General features: G+C 44.4%; 1 protein-coding gene across 1 annotated transcript; it reads right to left on the reverse strand.

The window, feature by feature from the left end:
• Positions 1 to 11,679: 11,679 nt before the first annotated feature.
• Slc25a4 (solute carrier family 25 member 4) lies at positions 11,680 to 15,709 on the reverse strand. Its single transcript, XM_059244799.1, has 4 exons — positions 15,480 to 15,709; positions 13,632 to 14,118; positions 12,985 to 13,125; positions 11,680 to 12,159 (listed from the first exon to the last, which is right to left on the reverse strand). The coding sequence occupies exons 1-4, from the start codon at positions 15,588 to 15,590 to the stop codon at positions 12,002 to 12,004; spliced, it is 897 nt and encodes a 298-aa protein (XP_059100782.1). The 5' UTR covers positions 15,591 to 15,709; the 3' UTR covers positions 11,680 to 12,001.
• Between the last annotated feature and the right edge of the window lie 5,354 nt (positions 15,710 to 21,063).

The following is a 21,063-nucleotide window of genomic DNA, read 5'->3' on the forward strand; positions in this document are numbered from 1 at the left end:
TACAGCAATGAGTATAATTTATTGTTATTCAATGCAAAATTGTTATCCAAACACACTTTGATGTAAAATCAGTGTTTCATACGGTGGCATATTTATAGGAGCGATATGTGTATTTAACAGAGAAAGGTGTTATGCATGAATGTTTTCTCTATAGAACTTCACTTGTGATGCTGACAAAACAGTGGTGGTGATAATCCATGTTGACCCAAGACACTCCTCTGTGTTCTTACTCTATTGGCTTCAGTTATCGTAAGCGGGAACAGAAGCACCTCATGCTTTGGTTGCTTTAGAATGTCTGTACCGTGAGCCATCATTTGATCATGTGAGTGTTACACTCCTTATGAGATTTGTTTTCATGGACAAGGTGATTTCAATTTGATGAGGAGAGTGAGCAGATTGTACTGGCACATGATTTACCAAAGGTGCTTCCCTGTAAGAGTTTGATCATCCACTCCAAACCATTTCACACTGAATATTAGGGGTTCACTTTAGAAGATCCTTTTTTGTGATTTTATGCAGTCAGGTAAAATACTCAAGGATTCTGAGGAAAGAGATGGCTTTAGCAGCCTACTGTCTTGTGACTGGTTTGTATCTAGATCATTTGCATCAGAAACAAAAGCAAATATTTGTTGGATCAGTGAGCAATATTCACAGCTTGAAGAGCCAAGAAGCAGACCCCAGGGTATGTTAGGGCAGTGTTTGAAAGGATACTGTTCATGTGTGTGCTGTTATTGTGTATTTACTATATTAATAGAAGGCCTAGACAGACTAAGGAAGAAATGCTTCAGAGAAACCAGTTATAAACAGGAAAGAAACTAATCACACATTGGTTAAAACTACTGCCTTCAATATTAGTGAGTTGTCTTGGTTGGGTTTGGTTGGGCGGAATCCTTGAAGGCCCATTTTGAGCAGTCTCCCATGGAAAGAAAGGCCTGTTTGGAATTGTCCTGAGGAATTACTAGTGGCACAGGACACATAGGTACAGTGTAGTTGACTGTGAAAGCCGGAGTAGTTTTCTGTCAGCCTGTAGGTGTTACTGTATGGCACCAAGTGTGATAGTTCATATTCATAACTTTTCATCACTCGTCTCATTAGTGTGCCTTTAGGACGTATAAATAAGTTTCATATTCAATGACACATTTTTCTTAAAATAAGGATTTTCTCCACCACAGTGAGCTCTGTCTGATGGTGTAGCATGTGTACCACACCTACTTTACCTTCCTTAGCAGGAAGGCTGGCTGCACTTTACCAAATGCCAGGTCATACTGTTGGTATTGGTTGAATAGACTGTGTTTTAGCTCAAGCAGCAAAGGTTGGGGATGATGAGGCTAAAAAGACTGCTGAGCACGTGCACCACATACGCATTCCCATATACACATACACATCCACACACATCTACAAACACACAGTGGATGGGAACACAACGTGATGGAGGGTTCTCTGCTGCTTTCTGGGGGCTGTAACGTTCTCTGAAGAGCTGTTTCTTTGTTCTGGTGAACAAGATTTTATACCTGCTTTATATAACCTTCAGCCGTACAAAAACTAGGTTATTTTTGTCCTAGTTTTTAGCACTGCACTTCTAAAGTTTGTGTAACAACAAAATGCAGCATTTTGGCATTTGCCCAATAGTGAGTCAATCACTTTTTAAAACAGATTTTTGAGGGGAAAAAAAAAAAACCATATAAAACCTTATGTTCACAGTGGCATTAGCCTATGAGTACATTTTCTTTGGTCTCTCTAAGTTTCATAGATAAAGCTATACTTTGATTTTAAATGCTAATTTATGCCTTAATTTTTACTATTTGAAAGAAATTTAAGTATTACTGATAACAGGGATTCAACTCCAAGTAAAGGTCATCCATCTTTTAAAACAATTTGCAATGTTGTTGTTATAGGTGCATATACAGGATGACTCTAAGTAGATGGGTAGGGATTACAGACTTAGAATTCACTGATGTAAGCCAAGGGACTTTAAGGTTAGGAGTCAGGAGGCATTTGCAGCAGAGGTGTCATGAATACATGCATCCCTTTAACTTTACCAACATTGTAAACACGTGAGGGTTAGTGCTGCCTTACAGTTGGCTGGCTTGTCCTTACTGCACATACTCTGAAGATTCCCATCTGGAGCTAGAAAGCATGCTGGTCTGTGGCTGGTGGCCAGATTGTACCGAGAACTGTTTTCATCTCTGTCAAATGTTATTATCTCCTTTTCTAGTAAGATTTTATAAAAGATTTCAAACTATTAAAATTATTTCTTAAGGAGTAGATGCACCTCTTTCTCCCCCAGTTTTTTCAGTCTCCATTAAAACCTGCTCTTAACAGCTGTTCCAGTTAGCACTTGGTGGTTTGCTTGTAAAATACCGTCATGCAGCTGTCTTCAACCCTAGTCTCAGAAATGGGATTGCACAGCTTTGAAAGGCAATTGTCATAGGTCTGCTTCTCGCCTCCAGATCGTTGCAGCAACTCCAGCATATTAAGGTTAACGTACAGCTAAAGATGGAACTTTACCTTAGTTAGCAATCAAAAACTGTATCACTTTAAATGCCAAAGTCTTAATGTAAATAACTGTGTACCGTCAGAGATAATGTGCTCCTGCTAATGTCTGAGTTGCTTATTTTCATGAATAAAGATTAGCAAGAAACTTAAAAATGTTCTAGTGTGTCGTACTTCAGGCATGAAGAACTAGCTTGGCCTAGTGAAGAAAGAAAAGATTTAAAGAGAACTAAGTTTTGCTGGGTGGTGGTGGCACACGCCTTTAATCCCAGCACTCAGGAGGCAGAGGCGGGCGGGCGGATCTCTGTGAGTTCGAGGCCAGCCTGGTCTCCAAAGCGAGTTCCAGGAAAGGCGCAAAGCTACACAGAGAAACCCTGTCTCAAAAAACAAAAAAAAAAAAAAAAGAGAGAGAGAGAGAAACAAGTTTTGATTCTATATTTTGTTCATATTTTTAAAATTAGAATAAAACTTTCTGTGTACCCTACAAGACTATTAGTTAGAATGAAGTTGGCAGTTAGTTGTATTTTTGAAAATGTGGTATTTCTTTGGGAAAGTTTCTTTAAAATGACACTCCTGTTCAGCATTTCTTTGACCCATATGATTTGATTCATTTTTGTAGAATTATTAGGATGCTTCAATATCGTGGTCATTCTTTTAGAGCTTGAATGAATGTTGCTATTGTTGGGTTGCTTTATTTATTTATTTATTTAAGATTTAGCTATTTATTATAAGCACCAGATCTCATTACAGATGGTTGAGAGCCACCATGTGGTTGCTGGGAGTTGAACTCGGGACCTCTGGAAGAACAGTCAGTGCTCTTAACCACTGAGCCATCTCTCCAGCCCCTGCTTTATTTTTTTTACGTAGCTTTTAAAGCAGGTTTAATGATGCCATTGGGCTCAGGATGGTTGAGCGCCTTTCCAGCCCATAAGCCCAGCAGGCAGGAAGCTCAGAAGTTCAAAGTCATCCTCAGCTACAGTGAGTTCCAGGCCAGCCTGTGCTGTGTGATGATGGATCATGTCTACAGGAAGAAATCACTCCGTGGCACCCACGGGTGCATAAACTCTTCCTCTGCAGGGACGAAGGATGCACAAATGGGCTTGTCTTGTATCAGTTGGTTTTGATTTTTAAATACAGAAATGGTTTTTAGGTTGTCCCCTAGAGGGATAAGGTGAGTCCCTACTGCTGCAAACACCATGCGCTTCACACCAGCGGTTGAGCTCAGCCACTGACTGAACGCCATACACACCAGGCCCAGAGGCTGCTGAGCTGGAACTGACCTGAACGCCTCCGCCCTGAGGACTAGCTTTCATTGCACCAGACGGTCCCATTCAAGTTTGCAAAGGAAAGAACTGTGAAGCCTATAAACCACAGTGATGAGCAGGATGGCACAGTGACCTGAAGGGTGCTGTCGTGTCATGTGATGCATACCTTGGCCATAACCGTCAACTCAAGAGGGGATCGATGCCTGGTCCCGGAAACCTAGCTGACTACTCGGGGCTCGTGAAGTCATGGTTACTGGAGAAGAACCTACAAACCACCACTTTACAAAACCAGCATAATTCCTCATTACAGCCTAAACATTTGTCTGGAAAAAACACAAGAAAAAAGAAAGCAATGGCTGTATGAAATAGAAATTCTTCAGAAAGCACAGTGATTCCCACAAAGTTTTTTTTTTTTTTTTTAAACTATTACTTTTGCATGGTCTTTTGCCCTCTGGCATGTGTATGAAGGTCAGAGGACTACTTTGTGGAGTCAGTTCTCTCTTCCTGACACAGGTTCTGGGGACTGAACGTTGTCGCGCATACATGGCAAATGTTTTCACCCACAGAGTCATGTTGCTGGCTCCTGAAGCTCTCTCTTCAGAACTACTTCCCGGACACAGGCTGTATCTCACAGCTGAGTCAGAAGCTGCCTGTTAGGCCCTGCGTGCCTCCTGCTTCGGCCATTACTTGGTAACTAACGTCTGCTCGTGATGAGAGCCCCAGAAGCACCTCCCATAAAGCAGTCTGATAGGGCAGACTTCATACTTGCTTGTATTCCGGGCTGAGCTCAGTGTGAGTATTCAGATGATAAAATTAGAAGAATGATGGGCAAAGGTCAGGAGCCCTAGTCCACACTTGCTCTCCTCTCTGCTTTTACCACTTCCTCTTCAGATATGCCTTGGTTCTTCCTTGCTTGAGGTGGAGAAATGTTGCCTGTACCTGACCTAGCTGCCCTTCTGTACTTTCCTACTCTGTTGAGTTGGATTCCATCCCTACACACTGGTCCTTCTGTCTAATCTTTACTGACATATATACCCAACCATAAGTCACTTGTTTATTCTATCCCTCTAGGGGCTAACTGTGTTCTGTAAGTAGTCACACCAGATTCTAGCTGTCTTTCTCTTGTAATACTCTTAGAACTTGATTGGGTTGAGAAGCACCCAGGCTAGAAAAGTGCATTTTTTTCTGGTGTTTCTGGAGACAGATCTCAAGGGCTCTCAATGGATCAATTCCTTGATAGACTCCTAACAAGAGAGCAGCATTGGGAGGTGGTGAAAGGTAGCAGGTAGCATGTGATTGGAGGACATGTATCCCTGAGACATGGCCTATGAGCCATGACTTTCCCAGCCTATTCCAATATTCTTTCCTGCTTCCTGGTTGCCACAGTGTGATTATTTGGCTCCACCACATCCTTTCCACCATGCAGGACTGATAACCTAGGAAACCCTAAGCCAACTCATCCCAAATTGTTTATGTCAGGAATTGTGTCCCTGTGACAGAGACCTGACATGTTAGATCCTATTCCACAGGAGCCAGGTTAGTTCTCTATGGCAACAAGTATAGGCAGGGTTTTCCTGTGCTGCAGCCGCTCTCAAATAATCACTCAGAAACTTAATATTAATTGTAAATGCTCAGGCAATAGCTCAGACTTGTTACTAGCTAACTCTTAGATTTATGTTAACCCATATTTCTTACCTATGCTTTGCCACATGGCTTGGCACCTTTTTCCAGTACAGCATGCCCATCTTGCTTCTCTCTGTATCTGCTGGTGACTCTAGACTCTCCCCTTCTTCATCCCGTCATCCTTAGTTTGGTTGTCCTTCCTGTACTTCCTGCCTGGCTACTGGCCAGCCAGTCTTTATTAACCAATGAGAGTAATACATATCCACTGTTGGGGACCGATTCCGGACAGCAGTGTCCTTACTTTATCAAACCGTACAAAGGCAGGAAGTTCCTGGCCTAACCTCGGGCTGTACAACTTCCTGGAGTACCTGCTAATCAGCCAGCTGCAGGGGCCTGGGACCAAAGTGACCTCACCCTCCCTTAGGAATTTTCCATCCTTCTCTCCGTGCTTCCCCTGCTCCCCCTCCCTGCCTGAAGCCCTGTTTATAAGCCTCAACACCCAGTCAATAAACGAGACCTCAACGCAACTCAGAATGTCTCTGTCTTCCTTTACGCGCCTGGTCTCCTTTCTCTCTCGCCCCCATTGATCTTTCAGGAGGTGCCTCCTCGGGTCTCATCAAATAACCTGGCCCACGGGACCGGGCAATCCACAGTATACAAAAGGAATATTCCACAGCATTTCTTCCTTTTTGTCTAATTAAAAAGGAAGGTTTTAACCTTAACATAGTAAAACTATATATAAACAAAACAGTAAGTAAGAATTACAGTTACAATATTCAATCCTTTTGTATTTGGCAAATTTGGAGAAAATACTCTATCTTTGTGAGTTTAAAGTTTTACATCTAATTTACCTTTTTAACATAAGTAAAGAAAACTATAATTATAACTATCTAGTTTCAACTCCATTGAAGACCCCAAAAGGATATAATATTACCTGAGTAAACAGGAGTACATAGCAAGTGACTTCCAGAAATTAAAATGACAGAAACAGTTGGCTGTCTAGACAGTCACCCAGGTTTCCTCTGTAATGTTAGGGCATCTATCCCTGGCCTACAGGCCTAGAATATCTGACACTTTTTTGAGAAGCAGGGAATTTTGAAGGACTATCCTACCTTGTCTTGGCAAAGTTTGGCAGTCGCTTTTTTTTTTTTAACGTCCTGCTGGTCCACTTTGTACAGTAACTGTCAGCAATTGAGGCAAGGGTAGGTTTTCCCATAAAGAAAGCAAACTCCATATTGAGTTATTGAGTTTTCTCAATGCCAAACATCTTCTCTAAAGTAGGTTGGTGCTGCCAGGACCAGACATGTCTCATTATCTTTAAAAAACCTTACGTCATTAAAACATCTTAAATGCCATATTCTGTAGATCTTTGAAGTGTTTGAAGACCATCTATCTAAATATATCTGTTTATGACCTTGAAAAGATACCTAAAATCCCCAGTGCTGGGATTAAAGGCATGTGCCACCACTGCCTGGCCTTTAGGACTTTTTTTTTTTTTTTTAAAGCTTTCTTGGGCTTTATGTGGCTGTACATGGCCCTGAACGTTGGGTGCCATTTGTAGGTGGAGTTTTCTTTCCTGCCTACAATTGGCCCGTCTCCTGCCAATTCCCAGATAACTGGCATGGAGACTCAATATTAATTATAAATGTTCAGCCAATAGCTCAGGCTTATTACTAACTAGCTCTTACAACTTAAATTAACCCATATTTCTTACCTAAGATCTACCATGTGGCTCATGGCTTATTACTTCATATTGTACACATCCTGCTTTCTCTGTGTCTGGCTGGCAACTCCAGAGACTCTGCCCTTCTCCTTCCCAGCATTCTCCTAGTCTGGCTCTCCCGCCTAATCTCTTCCTGCCCAGCTATAAGCCAGTCAGCTCTTTATTACGGAATGAGAGTAATACATATTTACAGTGTACAAAGATTTTCCACAGCAAACAAGTGTCCACATACTGCCTTGTCCAGTAGTGGTACTATGCAAGGGTATGTGGGATGAGTATATATTTCCCCCTTCCTCCCACAACTCCTATTTTCAAAATTTTTTCAAAAATCCTGTTGTTCTGGATAGCCTTAACTGTTAACTTGACACAACCTAAAGCCATTTGAGGAGAGAATCCAAAGTGGGGAATTCTTTAGACCTCCATGCTGGCCTGTTGGCGGGCTGTGGAGGATTGTCTTGTCAATTCATGTAGGAAGGTTCAGCCCACTGTGGGTGGCACCATTCCAGGGCAGGTGGTACTGGGCTATGTAGGAAAGGTAAGCATGGGCCAGCCACAGCTATGAGTCCCCTAGTTGGAGGTAACTGTATGTAATAGCAAACAAAGATGCTTTCAGTTTCCTGCCTTGACGTCCCTCAGTGGTAGGCTGTAAACCCTTTTCTCCCATAGTTGCTTTGGCTCAAAGTATTTTATCCCTGACAGAAAGGAAACTAGAATACCTGGTGTCTTGGTCACTGTTCTATCGCCGTGAGGAGACACCATGATCAAGGTAAAAGAAATCATTTAACTTGGGGATTACTTACATTTTGAGAGGGTTAGTCCATGATCATCATGGCAGGAAGCATGGAGGCAGGCAGGCACAGCACTGAGAGCTCACATCTTATCCACAAGTTGGAAGCAGAGAGAGAGAATGAGCCTGGCATTGGCTTTTGAAACCTCAAAAACCCACCCTGAGTGACACACCTCCTAATCCTTCCCCAAACAGTTCTACCAACTAGTGACCAAGCATTCAAATACTTGCATGAATCTATTTTCATTCAAACCACCACACCTGCCTTACGTCCTTAATGCCAGACTGAATTCAAATCATTAATGACAATTTGTCAAATGCTGTCTTAGGGTTACCATTCCTATGAGGGGGAAAGCCCTACAGAAGTGATTCTCAACCTGTGGGTCTCGACCCCCACAGGTATAGCATATCAGATACTTAGTTGTGATTAATAATGGTAGCAAAGTTAGTTTTGAAGTAGCAACAAAATAATTTTCTGGTTGAGGGTCACAACGAGGAACTGTATCAAAGGGTCACAGCATTAGGAAGGTTGAGGACCAGTGCCATACAGGATTGCCTACAGCTGGATATTTTGGAGGCATTTCCTCAGTTGAGGCTTCCTCCTTTCTGATGACTCTAGCTTGTGTTAAGTCGACATAAAACTAGTCAGTACAGATGCCAAAGCCTTTTCTCTCTCCTTTGCACTATTTTTGACCTGCTGTATTTGGCATCACTTTTAAAAATAATATGCAACTTTACTTTGATAACACATTGATTACTTCAGTTCATTCTCTTGCTTTTCTCTCTGATGATTTATGCTGGCAGCTGTCTTTGAAGATTTACTGTTATATATGTGTGTGTTTGCCTAGTGTAGCACATGCATGCAGGGGTACCTGAGGATCCCCTAAAGCTAGTTTTGAATCCATAATGGAGACTTGAGGCTGTGGGCCATCTCTGTTGTTTTAATTTGTTTTATTTTTTTTATTTTGGGAGGATGACATGTATTGCCACAGTGCACATATGATCAAGTCCAAGGACAACTTCTTTTTTTTTTTTTTTGGTTTTTCGAGACAGGGTTTCTCTGTGTAGCTTTGCGCCTTTCCTGGAACTCACTTGGTAGCCCAGGCTGGCCTCGAACTCACAGAGATCCACCTGGCTCTGCCTCCCGAGTGCTGGGATTAAAGGCGTGCGCCACCACCGCCCGGCCCAAGGACAACTTCTAAGAGTCAGTTTTCTCTTACCATGTGAGTCCCAGGGATTAAACTCAGGTCTTCGGGCAACGTTGGTGCATGCCTTTAATCCCAGAGCTCAGGAGGCAGAGCCAGGAGGATCTCTGTGAGTTTGAGGCCAGCCTGGTCTACAGAGCAAGATCCAGGACAGGCACCAAAACTACACAGAGAAACCCTGTCTCAAAAAAAAAAAAAAAAAAAAAAAAAAAAAAAAAAAAAATTCCATGGATTTTTCTCTTATGAGCTATGTCTATAGTTATGGCTTTGGGAGTGATTCCCAGAGGTGGGGTCTTAGAGTCTGGCATGAGATTCTAGGTGGTTTTCACGTAGACCTTCAAGCTTCAGAGCTTTGTACAGTGGTGGTGTGTGGTAGCAGAACAGCAGAAATCCTGCCTGCCTACCCTCCCTGGCTGGTCACAGCATTCTCTCTCACTGGCTTCCCTCTAGGAATTCCTGTTGAGTGGAGTAACTATAGTGGAACCAGCCCAGCAGGGCTCTTGAGGCAGAGCACTGGATTTAACCTCAGCAGGCAGGAGAAAGCCACAACTGGGTCATGTGCACACTGCAGATGATGTGCAATTTAACGCGCAGCCAAGTCCTCCACCCTGCTCCTCACTGCTCGCCAGGGGGCCGGGCTAGAGAACAATTAGGCTCTTGGTTGGGCCGTGGTGACCTACTCTTGGTTCATGTGGTCAATTCCCAATTACATTTCATGGCCTGTCAGTCTAGGTTTGGAGATAGGCAAGGGGACAGCCCTAGTTTTAGATACAAAGGTATTTTTCCTGCTAGTCTGTGCTGCTCTTCTCTGTCAGAAACATAATTTGCATCTTTAATATTCTAGAATGCAAAGCAATGTATCCAGAAGGCCTCTAGCAGCACTTTTTGCTCCTTGTCCTTGGGAGACAGGATTGAGATCTTCCCATCTTTTTGAACTTTTCCATCCATCTAGACATCTAGCCTGAGATTAGGAGTAACTCCGGATATGGAACACACCCACCCACCCACCCCTTGGTTGCTCTGGCAAGAAGGCAGCCAGTGTTTCATCCAGGAGGGAGTTAAGTGGAAGGGCTTGGATAGCACAAGGCCAAGCTCTATCAGGAAATACAGAAAGCACACATTGGCCTTCTCTCCAAGCTTTGCCCACAATCTGTAGACATTTCCTGCAGACTGGACACAAACTAGGACTGCAGTAACTGCTCTTTTCCTGGTCCAGAGGCACTCATTTTCCCGTTTGAAATTACATATGAGTGTCTTGCCTGCATGCCTGTTTATGCAACACTTGGATGCCCAGGACCTGCGGAACCAGAGAGCTTGTGAGATCCTGTGAAACTGGGGAGACAGACAGTTGTCTCAGTGTGGGTGCTGGGAGCCAAACTCAGGCCCTTAGTAAGAGCACTATGTGCTTCTAACCCCGAGCTATCACTCTGTCACCCCACCCTTGAAATTGCTATTTTTCTCTTGCTCACAAATCTCTGAAAGTCAAGTCAAACAGGCTTTTCTCCTAGTTGTCGTCGTTCCCCCCCACCCCCCCGACAGGGTTTCTCTGTGAAACAGTCCTGGAACTCACTCTGTAGACCAGGCTGACCTCGAACTCAAAAAGATCCACCTGGCTCTGCCTCCGAGTGCCGGAATTAAAGGCTTGCGCCATCACCGCTGGCTCTCCTAGTTCTTAAACCGTTACAGAAAGGAAGCACAAACTGATACTTTGTATGCCTAAACTAGTTACTTTCTTTCAAGGTCTTTTCCTACCATTCTCCTCCTGGCCTCACCCCCTACTTCTGTTTCTTCCCAATCAAGGTTTACTGCATCAAACTACACAAAACTATTTCATCTTCTCCCCCACTTAGGCTTCAGGACAGGTTCACTTTCAGAGCCTCTCGGGCATTAAATACTAGCTTGATAACTGATACCAAGAACTGAATGTTGCATGTGCCCCCATCCCCGGAACTCCACCCTCAAGATGACAGTATTAGGAGACAGGGCCTTTGGGAAGCAATTAGATCACAGCATGGAGCCTTTGTCACTGTGATTAATAGCCTTCAAAGGGGGACTCCAGAAGAGTCTCCACTCTCTTCCCAGTAAGAAAATTCAGAAGTCACTGGAGTTGATCCTCATGGACTCTGAGGCTTCAGAATGGTGAGGAATATGTTTGTTGTTTTATGAACCAGCCAGCGCGTGGCACTTTGTCATTCCAGCCCAAACTGAGACAAACAGTTCTTCGGTGAAGACTGTCCCCTTGTTGGAAATTTCTAGGTAAAAGGATTCTGTGCGGGAACTAAACAAAAGCACCTAAACGTGCAAAATTCTTACCTCTGTGACTGAAAAGCTTAGCAGAGGCTCGGCATTCCTAAAGACCGTGTGGAAGAGCACGCAGTTAGTGGACTGTGGAAGCTCTGTTCATGTTCCCACTCTGGAGCCTTCAGTGTGATAAGATAGTACATGATCTGCTTATGTTTGAAAAACAGCTCTGACATGTGTTCTGTATAGGGCATGCATACAGGAGTCACTGACAAAAGGATCCTGCTAGAAAATACACATTAATGCTTTTTAACCTGTTAGCAGTTAATGAGTTCAGGGAGATAAAGTGTATTGAGTAGTCTTTATTAATGATTCACATTCGGTTACTTTTTTCATTATCAGTTCTTCAGTTAATTAATTGAACAAGTATGATAAGCTATCTTCTGTTTGCTGTGGGAATCTAAATGTAAAATAAATACAAAATACACTTGTGGTTTAATGAATACTCAATGAAGCATTTTTTCTGAGGTATTCCTTATGGTCTGGTTTTCTCCAAGATCTGTCTTTTTATTTCCTTAAGAATAGTCTGTTAAACCACACAATGGGATCTGTGAACTTGTGAGCCAAGTCCACCGCGAACCAGTGAACTTGCGTTTTAATTACATTAGACGTATTTTTTGATCTCATCGTACAATACCAATACAAAAGCACCCCCCATGCCTCTCAACACATTGGACCAGGCACCTTTGAAGAAAGCATTGGCTCCTTCGTCTTTTGCAATCTTCCTCCAGCAGTCAAGTGTCCCCGTATACATAATATCAGCTGTGGAGACAAATGTGGGTAAGGGTTCCTTTCTTCACAAAGACCTGCATGCACAGTATTGGTCATCAAGTCCCAGCCTTTGCAATAGTCCATGAGACATCTGCCCAGCCTAACTGTTATCTTCTAGCACCCCTATTCCTCACGCTCAAGATCAGTTAAGTAACAATCAAACACAACCCTTTTACACACTGTCAAGACTAAAATGGGAAGGCAATGTGGGGAAGGGGCGGTATATGCTGTGAATGACGTTTTATGGATGAACAAACTAGCCCTGGTCTCAGATTACACTGCCCAAGATTATGCAAGAAAAATTAAAAGGTATGGCTGTTGAGTTATAAAAAATTCCCTCACATTTGGTGTTTTCTTTTTTTTATTTTAATGGCAGTTTTATGCTTTTACCTATGGAAGCTACACTATGAAAACAGACTGCTTCAGGCCACTTCTCATCCAGCTATTCCTCCTTCTCATTCACACTTCCAATAACTATAAGGGAGCACAAGGTACCAGTTTGAAGTGAACAGCTAATTCTTTGCCTTGCTTATGCACTCATGCTGTAGAAAAAAGAGGACCTGAGCTCTAGGTAATGCCAGATACCTAGGGCCAATTCTAAATACCTTATTTATATTCTTACAATCTCTTTAATAAAAAGGAAAAAAGAAATTCCCTGAAGGGAAAGCTCAGGGGGAAACTGGAGTGTCGGTTTCCTAAATCCTTATTGAGTAATTCTGCCATTCAACCTAGGAAAACGAGACCTCTGGGCACTCAAGAGTGCTCTCCAGGGGCAAACCCTAAGATTCACATCAGGAGGGTTCACGGCATGCTTACCCCCTTTCCGGCCAGACTGCATCATCATCCTACGACGCACAGTGTCGAAGGGATAGGACACCAGCCCTGCGACCGCCGTCACACTCTGGGCAATCATCCAGCTCACGATAATGTGCACATTCTTGGGGTCTGGCAACATCCCTGTGAGCAGAGCCAAGAAGCAAATGGCTATCGGTTTTGTTTTTTTGTTTTGTTTTGTTTTTTTTCCCTCATCGGCTTGGTAGAAAGCAGGTGGAGGGGAAGGCAAGGCTACTGACCCAACTCCACGTCCTACCCTTCCACAAGAACCAGCTTCTTCCCAGGAACCCTTACACGCCACCAGGTAGCCAACCAAAGATGGCTTCTGCTGTCCCTTTATCCAAGGAAGCTACAGCTCTGTTGACATGAAGTCCCCTTCTACTTCAACTAGACAGTTGTGTTGGGATAGCTCTGCAGCCTTTGGGTGGTAGCTCAAAGCCACAGTATTATCAGTAGAGGACACAGAGGCTCCTTTGGTTATTTCCCCACACTGTATCACATCACCTCCTCAGAACTCAGCTCAGAGACAGGAAAACCAACACAAAGGTCTTTGAGGAGCTATAGGTCACACAGAATCCCCTCTCCCCACCCCCTCCCCACAATATCCACCTCAAAAGTCCCCCTCTCACCCTTGGCAGTGTCATAAACTCCAAAGTAGGCAGCTCTGTAGATGATGATGCCTTGGACGGAGACACTGAAACCCTGGTAGAGACCCTTCAGGCCATCAGACTTGAAGATCTTGGAGAGACAGTCGCCCAGCCCACTGAACTCACGCTGGGCAGATCCCTTGCCCACGTCGGCAGCCAGCCTGGTCCTAGCAAAGTCCAGCGGGTAGACGAAGCAGAGAGAGGTGGCACCAGCTGCCCCACCGGATGCCAGGTTACCGGCAAAGTAGCGCCAGAACTGCTTATGCCGATCCACGCCCCCCAGGAAGATCTGCTTGTACTTGTCCTTGAAGGCGAAGTTGAGAGCTTGGGTGGGGAAGTACCGGATCACATTGGCCAGGTTACCCCTCCAGAAGGAGAGAAAGCCCTGCTCCTTGGGGATTCTCACGACACAATCAATGATGCCCTTGTACTGTTTCTCTGCACTGATCTGTTTGCTGGCATGCTGGACCTAGTTGGGGGCAGGGAAGGGTGGGTGACAGAGGACAGACAGGGTGAAGACAAGGGAAGACATGAGAAAAAAAAAAGGTTTGTACTCCCTCAATTGCTTGTTTATTTTGTTTATGTTTTGTTTAAAGATACGATCATCCAATGTAGCCCAGGTTGGCTTGGTCAAAATCTCCTAGTATTTGCCTCCCAACTGCTGGGATTTCAGATGTGCACTACCATGCCCAGGGCCCTCCCATTTCCTTCCCCTTCCTCTTCACGAGGCAAAAGAAAACTTCAATGTTTTTAATGCATCAGGAAATCAAGCAGTATCAAGGAAATGTAAATAAATGTTAGTTATTTGGTTAGGCTAAAAAACAATCCAAATTTTATTCATTATCAGGGCATTTGAGGGGGGAAAAAAACTAAAAAAGTGACCGAGTCATCTATCCATCAAATTTCCCTTGCAGGCTTATGGGAAATATAAATGGATAAAGAGCCTTTCCTCAGCTCCCCATGACAATTCTGCAGTTTCTCTCGAACGTCCCTTGCGGCGAGGCTGTCTGAGCAGTGGTAGGTGCTCTGATGTGAACAAGCTCACCAGGCTTTACAGCCTGAATAATTTCACGATTATCCAGGTAATCGATTATTGAGTTAATACTGCTGTGGCCAATCTGTCGCAGTATTTTGTTGTGTATTATTTAGACTCCCAAATGGCTATTCCCCAGTGAATAGCTTTTGCCTTCAGGATAGATCAGATGATGACGTTGCCCTTTGATGAACAGATAGGGAGAAAACGTTATGGAGACAGGATGGCTAAGGCAATCTGAATTTATCCTGAAAATTCCTTCAGAATTCCTGCCTCAGCGTCTCCATCCGTGCAATACGGGCAAAGAATTCGTAATAAAAGATGAATGAAATCAACGTTGGGCTATAGCGCAGGGCACGCGACACAGTGTGATCCCCAGTCAATGACTGATCTGATGCTTCTATTGTAAAAGGTGGGGGCAGATAAGAAGGTGCAAAGGATGCCGCCGAAGGGTGAGGCCGGCCTAAGAGGCCTTGGGTGGAACGCCGCTGCAGTAACCAGGCTCAGGATCTGGCTCGAGGTAGACCAGCTTCGGGTGGGTTTCCATATATAGACACCCCAACGCGGGTGCCACCCGACACCAGGAATCTGTCACTGACGCCGGACCTGTATCTGCGTAGAGGGCACCTTCCCCTTCGTGTAGGCCCCGGGCTTGGGGCCTAGCACAGATTTTTTTGCCGCAGCGCCGCGCGCGCGCGCGCGCCCACACCGCAGCATCCCCGCGCCCCGCCCGCATCCCCGCGCCCTGCCGCGCCCCGCCCGCATCCTCGCCGCCCGCGCCACCAAGCCGTCCTTACCTGCAGCAGCAGTTTGACCCTCTCGATCGGGGCGACCGCGGTCTTGGAGACGGCGGCGGCGATGCCACCTGCCAGGAAGTCCTTAAGGAAGCTCAAAGCCTGATCCCCCATGCTGACAGCCGGGCGCACACAGCCTGCAAGGAGCCGCTCTCTCGCTCTTGCCTACGCCCAGCCAGGCACCGCCACCTCGTCTCCGTCCCTGCGCGACGCTAAGGGGCCGCCCGCCTGACCGCAGCCCTCCTTATATCCCCGGCTCGGCGTCTCGCGAGAGGAGGAGGGACCCCGGCAAGCGCGCAGCGCGCATTGGCTGGGCAGGTGTCTGGACAGCCCCTCTCCATCCCCCCTCCTTTGCAGAGGGCATTGGGGGCGAAGACACTTCCGGGAGCTAGGGCTGGGTTGGGGGGCTGTGCCTGCAGCTTGGGACATTTAAAGGGCAAATTCATGTTATCTGTCCCAGCCAGCCCAGGGAACACCGTGTCACTGCCGCATGTGGGCCGTTGTATTTATAGCTCAAGAGGGTTTAGCCTGGGGCCGAGCTGGGGACCGAGAGGGGGCCCGATGCCTCAAGCGAAGCTCTCTTTGACCTCGATTCTGCACGATCGTGCTCCTGGCGGAGAGATTTCAGGCTGCCACCCCTTCCTCCTTGTCAGGGCGTTCCCAACTAGAGCTCGCTGCCTGGATTCGGTCCTCTGCAGAGCTCTGCGTTCCTGCAAAGAAATTATGCTCCTCCCAAATGCATACTAACATCTTTCTATGCCGCGATTGCCTCATAATGTCGGGAAAGCTCCTGTCTCCGACTTCCCTCCATTCAATCCCTGAACCATTCCATCTGTTAGGAAATATTTATGCAGCCGGCACTCGGCGCCATCAGAAAAAAGCGGAAAGCAGGGCCGCTAGGTGGATACTGGTTTTGGCAATGAATGTGGATGTGTGACTTTTCTGTTAACTCAGCCTGTCACACCTACACCAAACCAAGACACTCCTTCATTAGCCTCTCATCCATCTCTCAGCTCCCGGGATTCTCTTGTAGACAGAACTCTGAAGGGCTTTGAAGGAGCGCTCTGCTGTTAATGGAATCTCAACCATATTCTGAGCAGAACGGTTCCAGTTGGCTGGCTGCTTCCTGAGGATTAGAGCCCTCAGCCTTTCGGGAAGGTCGAATCCTTGGCTGTGTTTGCTTCTGTAATAGGCAGCTTGAGGCTGGGGAGCCCAGACACTATCTAATCCCGGGAAAGTGATTGCAATTAATTTTTTAAATATATGGCTGTGCAATTTAGTTTCCTTTACCTCGTTTCTAAGGCAGTTCAAATATAACCATGCAGATTTTTTCCATACTGCTGTCTCTTCCTCAAGAATAAGTGCAATTAGTTGTTTTTTTTTTTGTTTTTTTTTTTTTTTTTTAACTCCAAGCCCCTTACTTTGTTCTTTTCCCACAGCTGCTAATCTACCTTTGGACATTTACAAGGCTTATTCATCTTTTTTAAATGTTTAGTGATCCATGCGGACTCCATGGTAGGTGTTGATTGAGATGCAGCTGTGTGTCACTCAGTCCTAAGACTTAGTAGAACAGAGGTCATTAGCAGGATGTCAGGAGCACAGGTGATGTATTTATTTGCAGTTGGGGCCGGTTAGAGTTGGTGAAACAAGGTGAACACTATGAAGGCTAGGACTTGTTACAATGTTGCTAGAGGTCAAAGAAGACGGAGACATTTTGACAAACACAAAACGCATCTATGTGTTCCTTTAACAGACACTAGCTGAGCAATCACTGTGTACCAGGAAATGTGGGCCTCTAAAGGCAACACAAGCAGAACCCTGGGCCACCTCCAAGGACCTTGCCGTTCAGTGCCTTGGTCAGTTTCACACAGCGATTTCCATGGACGATATAATCCACATATTAGTCGTAATTATAATTGTGTATCTACTGCCTTCTGTTCTATCAATACTGAGCAGTAACTGAAGCCATTTTTCTTTTGGATATGTATTAGAGCTGTTGCTTATTTATTTTTATGATATACATATGATTTTTTCCATTTATTAAGGGTGAAAGCAAGTTTGCAACCTATTTTTCTTTTATGGAAAGATAGATTTTTTTTTTCATACAATATATTCTGAACATGGTTTCTCCTCTTACTCTTCCCAGTTCCTCCCTACTCCCATCCAGATCCACACCCTCTCTGTCTTTCTTTAGAAACCGGTCATGTAAGGACTAATATAAAAATGAGCTAAAAACAAGCAAATATGAACAGGACAAAACAAACCGAAAAAGAGCCAAAGAAAAAGCACAAGAAACAGATAGAGACACAGAAACATCCATGTTTATACTCACAGGAATCCCATAAAAACACAAAACCAGAAGCCGTAATATAATTGAATGGAAAAAAAAGGAAATAAGAAAGGAAGACCTGGCTGCTCCTGGGTACAGTGGAGGAGAAAGTTCATTGTAGATAAAAGGCAGAGCATAGCCAGAGGCAGGGACATCTGGAGGAGTCCAGACTCTGAGCTGAGCCATGTGAGGAGAGGGAGAAGGGAGGAGGGGAGAGCCAGACCAAGAGTTCACGAGGGTGAAGGGTAGACGGAAAAAGGTCCAGGTAACCAAAATGGCGGGATTATATAAGGAAGGCAGCTGGGGGAAGAGCAGCCCAGCCCGGGGATGGAGACGTTTAGGGTAGCAGGCAGGATATGCCAGTCAGAAAGACCCTGTAACAGGTAGGAACTTTGGGGTGTTGGGAGAACCTGGCGGCTTTGATAGGTACCTCAGCCATTTGCTCCTGGTTTGAAACTTAACAGTAATATTCAAAGGACCTTTAAGGTTAAAAAAGAAAAGAAAAGAATGCCCTGATTTAACATTATGAGACAAAAAAAACAAAACAAAACAACAACAAAAACCAAACTGCCCCCCCCCAAGATCCTGCTGAGTTCGTCTTCTGTTGGCCATCTACTGCTAAGCATGTGGCCTACCCTTAAGCATGGTTTGTTTCCCCAGTGAGGCTCCCTTGCAGGAAACTAACTTTCTGTTTGCAAGTGGTTATCAGTTGGAGATAGCTTCTCGGTTAGGGATGGGAGTGTGTCCCCACTTTTCCTTTCAGATCTAGGACCACACCTGGTGCAGACCCATGCAGGCCCTGCCTCGGTATCTGGGAGTTCATATCTGCATTGATCCTGTTGATTTCAAGGGCGTTGTTTCCTTGGAGTCCTCCATGCCCCCTGGCTCTTACATTCTTTCTGCTTCCTCTTTGGAATTGTTCCTCGAGCGCTGGGGGTGGGGTGGATTTGATGGAGACATTCCATTTAGGGCTGAGTGTTCCTAGGTCTCTCACTCTCTGCCTATTTTCTGGCTTGGGTCTCTGAATTTGTTCCCATCTACTGTAGGAAGAAGCGTCTCTGATGATGACCGAGCCAGGCATGAATCTGTGAGTAAAGCAGAATGTTGTTAGCAGAATAAGTTGTATTTGGTCTTCCAAGTCCCTGGCGGATCAAGTCTCAGGTCCTTGGTCACGCATGCAGCATCAGGGATGGGTCCCATTTCCTGGAGCGGGCCTTAAGTCAAATCACATTTTGCTTGGTGACTCCCACAGCTCTGTGCCACCATTGCATTAGCATATCTTGCAGGCGGGACACCACTGTAGATCAAAGGGTTTTGTAGTTGAGTTGGTGGTTACCTGCAGTAGTATGCAGAGTACTTTCTGGTACCGTGAACACTAGTCTGTAGAGAGGAAAGCTCTAGATAGGCACCAGCTTAAAAGAGATGTTGCTTATTTGTATTGTGAAAAAGAATGTTGCAAAGAAAGAAAAAAAGAAAGAAAGAATGTTGCTATTGAAACACTCTTGCAAACCTCTGCTTTCTTTGTTTCCTTCTCAAAGGATCACGAAATAGAATCGATACATTGAGTATTTGAAAGGTTTTGTAGTTCCACTATGTATTCAACAATTATTCTTGGGCCACTTAAATCGCTCAGGAGGTCAAGGCACCTGCTGCCAAGCCTGATGACCTGAGTTTGATCCCTACGCCCAACAGGATGGAAGGCGAGAACTGACACCCTCTGATTCACCACCACCATTGAGAAATTGGGCCCATACACACATAGTGCAGTCTTATTTCTCAAATCCTCCTCCAACATTGGCCTAAAAAGACCATCTTTTAGTTATTAGTGGCATTTCATGAGTTTGTGATGAATTTATGTATATGCTATAGGATGCATTTTTAACTCGGCAGAATTTTCTTGTCTTTTTTTTTGGGGGGGGGGACTTTTAGTCTTCCTTGACCACTGACACAAAAGCACAGTATTTATTTTAACAATTGAGACAATAAACATTTGAGTAATTTTCATTTTGTTTCTCATTTGATTTTTATTTTTGTTTTATATTGTCCTATCAGTATTATTTATTTAGATAAAAGTGAATTACTATTTTTTTGTTTGTTTTTGTTTTTGTTTTTTGAGACAGGGTTTCTCTGTGTAGCTTTGCGCCTTTCCTGGAACTCACTCTGTAGCTCAGGCTGGCCTTGAACTCACAGAGATCCACATGGCTCTGCCTCCAAGTGCTGGGATTAAAGGCGTTCACCATCACTGCCCGAAAAATGAATTACTATTATAAATATTATATTACAAATATTATTTATATTATAATAATATTTTCTATAAATAGATTATTGACTCTTCATAGGTATACTAGTATGTTTTCTTCTACTTTGGAAAAAAAAACATTTTCAGTTATTTTTAAGGTGTCTCACACATGTTTGGACCTGGTGGTGCCTACCCTTTAATCCCAACACTTGGAAGGCAAAGGCAAACAGGCATGTCTCTGTGAGTTCAAAAGGCCAGCCTGTTCTACACAGCAAATTCCAGGCCACTCAGGGCTACATAATAAGATTCTGTTTTAACGAAAACAAACAAAAAACATTATGACAAGGACGTATGGGTCCATTTTCACTTTTCTCCGTATCATCATTCTTAGATATCCCAACATCATTTTTTTTCAAAGATGTATTGATATTTATGTGTATCAGTGGATCTCTGTGCACCACATGCATGCAATGCCCAGGGAAGGCAGAAGAGGGCTTCAGATCTCCCTAGGACTGGAGCTCTAGGTGGCTGCGAGGGGCGTGCGGGTGTTAGGAATGGAACCCGAGTCCTCTGGAAGAGCAGCCAGCCTCTTAACTGCTGGGCTGTCTCAGCAGCCTCCCGCATTAATTATTAAGTAGGTATTTCCTTCACTCTACTATTTACCATCAGACTAATTCTGGTTTGTCGTATACTAAGTTACGCAATGGCTTAAAATTAATGAAATCTCTGTATTATGATTTATTATTTATTTCCTTCAATGATGTTCTTTGACAGAAAAAAAAAAAACCGACAAACACTTAAAAGATAAAACGTCTTACCAACTAATATGTCTGGACTTTTTACTATCAGCTGTTCAACTACTAAAACACTAGAAATAAATTGAACAGACGTTTAAACTGACTCTATGCCTCACTAATACGTTAATTCAGAAAGTATGTCATCTTGGTTGCGCTCTGTTGCAGTCATCAGAATTTTTGCTGTTTTCTGAGATACCACGTTTCTCCTGGGCCCTCCAACCG

The sequence above is a fragment of the Peromyscus eremicus genome, chromosome 17, assembly GCF_949786415.1.
Source record: "Peromyscus eremicus chromosome 17, PerEre_H2_v1, whole genome shotgun sequence".
NCBI classification, from domain to species: domain Eukaryota; kingdom Metazoa; phylum Chordata; class Mammalia; order Rodentia; family Cricetidae; genus Peromyscus; species Peromyscus eremicus.